Source organism: Dromaius novaehollandiae, unplaced genomic scaffold, assembly GCF_036370855.1.
Source record: "Dromaius novaehollandiae isolate bDroNov1 unplaced genomic scaffold, bDroNov1.hap1 HAP1_SCAFFOLD_30, whole genome shotgun sequence".
Classification (NCBI taxonomy): domain Eukaryota; kingdom Metazoa; phylum Chordata; class Aves; order Casuariiformes; family Dromaiidae; genus Dromaius; species Dromaius novaehollandiae.
In genome coordinates, this window is record NW_026991333.1 from 3,816,049 (window position 1) to 3,825,385 (window position 9,337).

Below are 9,337 nucleotides of genomic sequence, written 5' to 3' on the forward strand. Positions count from 1 at the left end.
ACCCAGCCCTGTGGCTCAGGGACTGGGATCCTTGGCACCTGGGGAGGGTCCCTGCTCCTTGGCTTGCCCAGGCCTTTGCTGTGAGCTCTCATGCACACACTTACTCTTGCAGTGGGCTCCCCACGATGCCCAGATTATCGGCATGGCGTGTCCCTGGACTCAGCTCTTTCTCCAGAGGGATGATCCATGATGCAGGGGAGAAAATAGAGTGCAGTATAGACTGAGGAGTGACGAAGACACTGAGACACTGAAGAGTATAGAAAGCATCAGGTAGTTTATAGTCACCTGCCTCACATTCAGTCCTAATCCTTTCTCTTCCAAACGAAATGAAGGCTTCATCTCACAGCCACTGAAGCCAATGGGAAGCAATTTTGGACTCCTCCTCCACCTCCCAGTTGGTGTGAGTATGAATCCTAATGCTTTAATTAAAAAGATGGACTGGCAAAAACATGTTCTATCACTAAAACAGCATAATCCTGGCCATGCGCTTGGAGGTCGAGTAAAGAAGAAGTCCCTCTGGAGCCCTCTCCCTTGAGGAAGCCTGGGTACCTCTGGCTCCAGCCACTTGGCAACTATCAGAAAGGCCGTTCTTGTTTTGATTGCTTTAAAATGTTGGCAGTCCCTGGGCACTCTGTTGATCATACCGCTCTCCCCAACACTGGTAGTCTGCCAATTCTGCCCTTTATTTTGCTTTTTTAATTATTTTAATTATTTTTATTTATTTATTTTTTTAGTGGAGGCTGCAGAGTATTCCGTCTGTCCCACTGAACTCTTCCTGCACTTGTCTGTACTCTTGCTGATACAACCCACGATAACGGTGACTCTCTTTGCTACAAGGGCACCCTGTCGACTTCTTGTCAACTTGTTGAGCACCAGCACACCCAGGTCCTTTCCTGCAAAGCTGCTCTTCAAACAGTCTGCCCCAGCTTGCCCTGCTGCACAGGCTTATTTCCTCCCAGGGACAGGACATGGCTGAACTCCCCAGGCCCCTTTCAGCCCGCATCACCAGGCTGTCGCTGCCCCTCTGCTGAGCAGCCCTGCCCTCCAGCATGTCAACCACTCACCCCAGTTGGGGATCGTTCATGAACTGGCTGAGAGTGCACTCCATCCCACCATCAAAATCATTCCTAAAGACAGAAGGCATTGGCTCCAGTGCTGACTCTGAAGAACGTCATTGGTAACCATTAGTCTCTTGGACTTTGTACCACTGTTCTCCACCATTCAAGCCAGGCAGCCTCCAGCTAGTTTCCCCCACACTCCATTGCTTACTCCTCTCTTCTGTGTTGACAGGTCTTGGTTCCCATCCATGAAACCGGGCTCTGCACCACAAACCCCCCAGTGTGTGTCCTCACCCTTCCCAATCGCACAGCTGAGCTAACATTGGTGTTTCCCTCTCTTGGGCCCTTTCCAGCCCAGCTCAGCCCCTCCCTGGCTCTCCCCACCTCCCCTGCCCTCTCCCCAGCCCACCCAGCAGAGCAGCCCAGGTTAGAGATGGCCCCACAGCAGTGCCCACAACAGGGTGCTGCAGAGCTCTGGGCACTCACACCACATCCCCTGACCCCCGGCAGGCACAGCAGCTCTGGGGGGCAGGGATGTGTGTGCCAGCTGCCCCATCAGCCTCCAAGCTGGAACAGGCCCCCGTGGCACAAGGAGGCAGAGCACAGTGACACTCTGCATCTCCCTTGTTCTTGTGCACAGGAGATTCCCTACCCCAGACTGCCTGCAGCCCCCCGTGCCAGCCCCTCTCTCCAGCACAGCACAAGGCTCCCTGCCCTGGGGCTCCTCAGGCAGCTCCTGCTGCCCCAGGGACACAGCAGCCTGCCCTGTCTTGACCTCCATAGAAACAGATTTCTCCGTCTCCTTTATTCCTCCTTGCCAGCACACAATTGCTCCTTTGCTCTTCCAGGGATGTCCCTGCTTCCGGGAGAGTCTTTCCCCAGGGAAGTGCATTGGTGCTGCCCACCTGGCTGTTCCTGGACCCAACCCTGTGCTCCTCATGGGGCCCCGAGCTGGCAGTGCTGCTCAGCAGAGCAAGTGGGCTGTGGTGCCCTGGGGCCACAGGGTGACTCTGCACCAGTCATCGCATTTGGGGTGGGAAGCAGACCCAGCTGGATGGGCAGCATTGCATCTGACAACCCCCTACTGAGGCGTCTGTTGCCCTGTGGCCATGGACGATGCTCTGAGCAATCACAGGGCATTTCAAATGGCTCAGGCTGTGTTCAGGCGTGTCGCCAGATCCAGCCCATGGCTCCTCATTGAAGGTGACATGGACCACTCTGCAGGATCCCTTCCCTAGGCCTCCGCGATCCCTGCTGCCTCTCGTGGGATTGCAGAGCTCTCACTAGCCTGGACATTCACTGGTTTAGCCCTTTCCCTCTTGGTGACTCCACTGCATTTTGAGAAGCTCCATTCACTGCCCACCCCTAAGCACACGGTGCCCTTGGGGATGCCCTGTGCTCTCCTGATGGATACATACTCCCTTTGAGAAGGATGGGCATCAGTGTCCAGCCGTGTCCTATGGGAGATACCACTTGACCATTCACCATCTCCAGGAGCACTGGGCACTCACAAGCGAGAGCTGAATCCAGCCCTCATTCCCTAACACAGCACCTCTAAGCTCATTGCCTTGAGCCCAGGGAGAGCCCCAGAAAAGCAACAGGCCCTTTCAGGGGGAAAGTCCCTGAGCACATTCTTGGCTCCAGCTCTTAAAGGAGAGCCCAACCTTCAAGCACCGCACTGGGGAAATCTGCTTTTATTACAGAGAGGCCAGCTGTAACACAGTGAGAGACATTTACATAATACCTCTCGGTCAGGCAGACTGGGTTCATGGCTGTAAGGAAGTGGGATGAATTCCAGCATTACTGCACAAACATGATGCTCACAGCAAGAATGCCCAAAGCACAAGATTTGTCTGAGGTACTTAGAAACCACTTGTGAAGAGGGATGGGCAGCTCACTGCTGCTGCACGAAAACCAGGAGAATCAGTTTCTTCAGGGCATCCCTGAGCTCCCTGTTCCTCATGCTGTAGATGACAGGGTTCACTGCTGGAGGCACCACCGAGTACAAAACAGCCACCACCAGATCCAGAGCTGGGGAGGAGATGGAGGGGGGCTTCAGGTAGGCAAATATGATGGTGCTGAGAAACAGGGAGACCACAGCCAGGTGAGGGAGGCACATGGAGAGGGCTTTGTGCTGGCCCTGCTCAGAGGGGATCCTCAGCACAGCAGTGAAGATCTGCACATAGGACACCACAATGAAGATGAAACACCCAAAGCCTAAACAAACAGTAATCACAATAAAGCCAGCTTCCCTGAGGTAGGAGTCTGAGCAGGAGAGCTTGAGGATCTGGGGAATTTCGCAGAAGAACTGGCCCAGGGAGTTGCCTTGGCAGAATGTTACTCCAAATGTGTTCCCAGTGTGCAGCACCGCACTGACAAACCCACTGGCCCAGGCAGCTGCTGCCATTTTGACACACGCTCTGCTGCCCATGATGGTCCCATAGTGCAGGGGTTTACATATGGCAACATAGCGATCGTAGGCCATGACTGTGAGAAGAGAATACTCAGCCAAAACGAAAAATGCAAGAAAAAAGACCTGTGCAGCACATCCTGAGTAGGAGATGGCCCTGGTGTCCCACAGAGAATTGGTTATGGATTTGGGGACAGTGACAGAGATGGAGCCAAGGTCAAGGAGGGAGAGATTGAGGAGGAAGAAGTACATGGGGGTGTGGAGGCAGTGGTCGCAGGCTACAGTTGTGATGATAAGGATGTTGCCCAGGAGGGCAGCCAGGTAGATGCCCAGGAAGAGGGAGAAGTGCAAGAGCTGCAGCTCCCGTGTGTCCACAAATGCCAGGAGGAGGAACTCATCCAGGAAACTGCTGTTGGGCATTTGCTTCTTCTGAGCTTTGGGGACTGTCCAAGGAGGAAAAGGCATTGATAAGTTAAGTAGTTTTCTCTGAGCCCAAACCAAAGTATTCTTAATAGAACCCTCTGCATTTCCTCTCTTCTCTCCCTTCATTCAGATCCCCTTTCTCATCTCTGGTCTATGCTGGCTGAGTGTGCTGTGCACAGCAGGGGCCTCTGGGTGTGGGCTCCAGAGGAGTCAGTCCTGCTCTGCTGGGGTTGTAAATGGAGGTGTCAAACTGCCCCCAGGATTTGGGGGGGATTCCTGGAGATGGGAACTGTGAGCTGAGTGAAGGGGATTCAGTCCAGTGACCCAGTGGGAATATCCTCTTTTAATCCTTGTGAGAGATGAATACAGCACTCATGGCAGCTGTCTCTGAAAGAGAAGACCCTTGCGAGGGATTCCTCTCCCCCAGCCTTGCCCTCCTGAACACAGGTGTCTGTGTCGGAATCAGCCCCACCAGCTCCCACTCCAGCAAGCCACAGAAACACTGAAGGGAAGGCAGGGGCTGACCCCACCCTTTCTAGACATCTCTGTTCCAGTGAGATGGACCCTCTCCTTGCATCAGTTCACCCTCTGCACTCTTTCCCCAGGCTCTGCAATGGGAGTGGGTCATGACTAGCTCTGATGTAGACACCCTGCAGCAGATTACAGCCACCCATTTTGTGGAAAGCTCCTTCAACAGTTTATTCAGAAAATGGGCTGCAGTGGAGTGATCTGATTCTATGTTTCTTGAGTTTTTAGATGCCTCCGTCACACCGTGGGAGCATTCTTTGATGCAGTAGAAATCTTTGGCATTTCAGTTTCTCTCAGCATTAGAACTTAAGTGTCCCAGCAGGAAAAGGGCTCACGGTGTCTATATACTACAGACAGAGTCAGGGGATCTGACAGAGTCTTGCTGCCCGCTGCCCTGTGCTAGCCCCTCTCCCAGCTAAAGGACAATCCCACTCCCAAGTTACTCTAAGAAAGGACCTGGGCTGAGGTGAGAGTGGAGGAATGTAGCTCCAGAGGGAAGGTTTCCCCATTCTTCTCTCTCAGAGCAGACATGGGGAGTGTGCTCTGGAGAGCTCGTCAGAGCAGGTGAGGAGGTTTCTGATTTGCATGACCAGCACAAAGACTCTCCGCTATCACAGCTATGCTATGGCAGAGCTGAGGTCTTGTGGAGGGCAGCTTGCAGCCTGGCAAGACACCCCAGAGAGACAGTCAAGAGATCTGAAGAAGGGTGAGGGGGGGCAGCCTTAAGGGAGAGTCAGATCACTCCCCAGTCAGATGAAATGCATTGCCTAGAAGGTTAGACGGGGCCTTGGGCACATCACTGCCATGAAGACAGCTCCACGCAGGACCCACAGGGTCAGTGCCTTAACTGCAGCTGAACCCCTCTCCTTCACCCCAGAGAGCAGGACAGCAAGAAGCAGAGCAGCACAGAGAGGAGAGGAAACAAGCAGCAGTACCACGACCCTGCCACCAAAGGGAAAGCCAGGAGGGAGAGCCAGACGGGCAGTTAGGAAAGCCTTCCCCTCACCCAGCTCTGCCCACCACCTCCCAGGCAGCGGCATCGCAGCACAGTCACTCTCAGCCCCTTTGCCGTGCAGTGGGAAATGGGCACGTCACAGCAGAGATGCCCCTCTGCTCTGCTGCAGCTCAGGCTGCTGAGGAGGGAGCTCCTGCCCTGCAGCCCATGGCCTTGAGGGCAAGGCTGTGCTGGGTGGGAGAGGAGACACGGGGGGCTTGCTGAGAGGAAGATGTCTGCATTGCAGGGACTGACCGGGAGTATTCCTAATTCCCCCTCCCACAGCATCAATGTTTCTACTTTCCCCTCATGCGCTGATCATATCTCCACTGCCTGGAGCTTTTCCTCCTGGCAGCTGTTTCTCTGCCCCATCTCTTTTCCCTGCCGGCACTCACAGACCCCATCCCACCCTCTGGGCACTCAGTCCTGCCCTGCAGAAACCTCCCAGCAGCAGGGCACTGCCCAGGGGCATCTCTGGCTTTGCAGGTGCTAAGGAGCAGGTCAGACAAACGCTGGTGAGGCCAGGCAAGGTGATGGTGGTGCTTTCTGTCGGCAGAGCACTGGGTGAAAGGATGCAATGAGGTCCCTCACAGAACTACTGATCTCTCACTGTAATAATCTCAGGGTATCAGCCTGTTGTCCAAACCTCACAGTTCCTGTCCTCTACTCTTGCCCACCCCCACCTCCTGCAAACAGTGGGAAACTGGAAGCAGAGCCTCAGGAAAGGTCCTTCTCTTTCAGGGAACCCCGGCCATGGCTGTCTGCTTGAAAAGGTCCCCTGGAAATATCCTGGGGGTGAGGGAGATCTGAGAGCAGCCCTGACCCCCGCAGCACCCTCTCAACAGGAGGATGAACCCACCCTTCTCGGGGTCGCTCCTTCCAGCCAGAGCTTCTCCCTGCAGTGCCCTGGGCAGCTCCCCGGGCAGGCTGAGTGCTGACCCTCACAGGCGGCAGAGTCCCTGCCCCGGGCACACAGCACCCTGGGTCGCAGGGACACTGCTCTCAATTACAGCCCGCGCACACCTGGGGGCACTCCCTGGCTTCACACCCCAGCACCGTCCCTGGCAGAAGGTAGCCGTGATGGCCTGTCCCTCTGACGGTGTGGCTGGGAAGCCCTGCTCTAAAGCACCACCTGCTCCAAACAGGAGGAGCTGGCAGAGCCGCCCTGACAGACCCTCTCAGCTGTGGAAGGTGCCAGCTTCAGAGGAAGCCTCCGGCAGCCACAGCAGCAATGTTGCCCTGCAGCCAGAGACTTACTGTGTTAGGGGCTGGGAAGATTTCTCCCGGCAGGCAGCTCTCAGCCATCCTCTGATGCCCCACTATCTTCAACTTCGGAGATGTCCATCTCGTTCTGGCCCCTGCAGGCAGTGCCCAGAGTCCTGCTTCTCCAGGAAAAGGAGCTGTACTTGGACAGAGCTGGCTCTCTGCAGCGCCTGCCAGGTTGCCATGGGCTCCGGCAGCCCCAGGAGCCAAGCCCGGCTCAGGAGCAGAGGCCCAGCTGATGACGTGACTTTCTCTGTCCCCTGGGCACCCTCGGGACCTTCCTGGGGCTCTAGGGCTGACAGTTCCTGGAAGGCAGCAGGGTCACCCCTGGGAAATAGCCACGGAAGTAGATGAAAATAATCAGCGAGGATCCCTCTCGAAACAGTGCAGAGACTGACTCTAGCATTGCAGTTGGTCTCACCAGAGCATGGCTGTCTAGGAGAGGTGGAAACGTCCCACTCTGGAAAGCCCTGCTCCCATCTCATAAGAGCACAGGCACAAGAAGGGAGTTCCTTTGCTCATGCTTCAGGGATGATTTAGAAGAGTTAATCAATACATCTAGTGCTCACTGAGAAGCCCCGGGGCAGAATAGGATACAGTTCCCTCCCGTGCTCTCCACAAACTCACAGGAGGTGGGATTCCCCTTGCCCAAGTTTAGCGTGCACAAAATGTCTGTCTGCATGGCAGCTCCTTGTTTAAGCTCCCACTGGAATCAAGGGAGATGGAGGGAGGCACTCAGCTGTCCACGCACACACACAACCCCTTGGACATTTGAAGGGGCAGAGGTGATCCAAGACATGTACCAGTTTCTCTGTGCTCTGATGGAAGAATTATGAGACCCATATGCTTCCAGGACATCAGCTGGTTGCCAGGTGCAGAATCTCCTTGGCCATCTGAAATGACACTTGATGCCGACTACTGCAAGAGCTCTGCTCACTAGGAAGCCAAGACATATGCAGATCCCGACATTGCAAACAGCTCATGCAGGGCCATGTCCGATGCACAGGGTGTCCAGCACAACCACCAGGTTTCTAGCAGGTACAGCACAGGACCTGCAGGAAAAGCATGCCCTTTTGGAGTGGTGGCTGGGCAAACACCCCAGGGCTTCTCGCATTTCCTGCCTGTTCCCAAACAAGGCATTCCCACCACTGCCTTTAGGCAAAGTCCATCCCATTTACATCCCAGACCATACTGCAAAAATGGAAGGCACACCACACCAAGGTCTCCACGCATGCCGACCCTCTCAAACCCCACTAGTTCTCTCCCTAAACCTTTTCTCAGCTCTCATGCTATGAACAGGGACGGTGCTAATGCTGCAGCCACAGTGTGCCTGGCTTGCAGGCTGTTCAGGCCCAGGGACTTTTTCAGGGGCACCTTGTCTTTCTTGGAGATCTGGTCACCTCCATCACATGTGCCAAGGTGCTGCAGAGCCAGCTCAGGGACCAAGCACCTCTCCTGCCACAGCTGCATGGCCAGCTCTCTTTCCTTCTTGCTTGGGAACAGGTATCATCATGACAAGTCTACGCTCAGCCCTGGTGCCACAGCGGAGGTTCTGCAGCTCAGATGTACAGAAATGCACAAAGCCTGTGGCACAAATGCAGCACACAGGAACAGAAAGCAGGGAGAGGCGGCAAAGGAGGAATTGAGAAATGTTGTCCAGGGAAGTAGGGAAGGTGTTAGGAAAGCCAAAGCACTGTTAGGAGTGAGGCTAGAAGGAATGTCAAGGGCAAAAAAGATGATCTGCTATTGCTTCAGTAACAGTGAAAGCATAAACAAGGAGAATGTCGGCCCATGGCTGAGGACTGACTGGGGCAGGCAATCTGGTAACAGCAGAGGTAGATGGGTCTGGGGAACTCAGTCCCTTGGCTTCAGCCCCCACCAGCAAGGTCTCCCAGGCCATTGTGCCTAGAGTCAGGAGTCCTGAGGAGAAAAGCAACCAGCAGGGCCTGGGGATTGAGGCAGGAATTATTTCTAAGTGTACAGGATTGGAAGGGCTGCAGCTGAGGATGCTGAGAGAGCTGGTCTCTATCTAGCAAGGCCACTCTCTGTCATCTTGGAAAGCTGTGGAGACTCAGGGAGGACCCAATGACTGGAGAAGGGCAAATGTTACATCCCTCTTCCACAAAGGCCACAAGCACAACCTGGGCAACTACAGGCCATTCAGCCTCACTTTGATGATCACAGTGTCATGCAGTGAGCCCCCTCTAATCACGTTTCTGGGTAAAGGAAGGAGAATGAGGTGCCTGGGAAGAGTCAGCACAGATTTCCTGAGGGGAAATCATGCCTCACCAACGTGATGGCTTTCTATGTTAAAAGAACTGTATTTGTGGATGAACAGAGAGCAGTGAACGTCAGGTACCTCAACTTTCAGAAGGCTTTTGACACTTTCTCCCACAGTATACTTGCACACAAACTAGGCCTCTATGGTCTGAGTGGCTGGACAACCAAATGGTCAAAGAACTGCCATCATAGTGGGATGATGGGGCTCAGAGGGTAGTGGTGAACGGGTAGCGTTGTTCCTGGAGGGTTGAAGTAATGGAGCACCACAGGGTCTCTCCTGGGACCTCTCCTGTTTTACACCTTATGAATGAGCTGCAGGGGGAACTTTCGTCACGGTTGTACATGACCCCAAACTGAGTGGGCACCAGTCTTCATCTTGAG

The 9,337-nt window shown here is 54.5% G+C and overlaps 1 protein-coding gene across 1 annotated transcript; it reads right to left on the bottom strand.

The window, feature by feature from the left end:
- Window positions 1-2,985: 2,985 nt before the first annotated feature.
- On the bottom strand, window positions 2,986-3,888 carry LOC135325875 (olfactory receptor 14C36-like; the record flags this gene model as incomplete). Its single annotated transcript, XM_064503853.1, has 1 exon — window positions 2,986-3,888. A coding segment is annotated over exon 1 (903 nt), but the record flags the coding sequence as incomplete, so codon positions are not given.
- Between the last annotated feature and the right edge of the window lie 5,449 nt (window positions 3,889-9,337).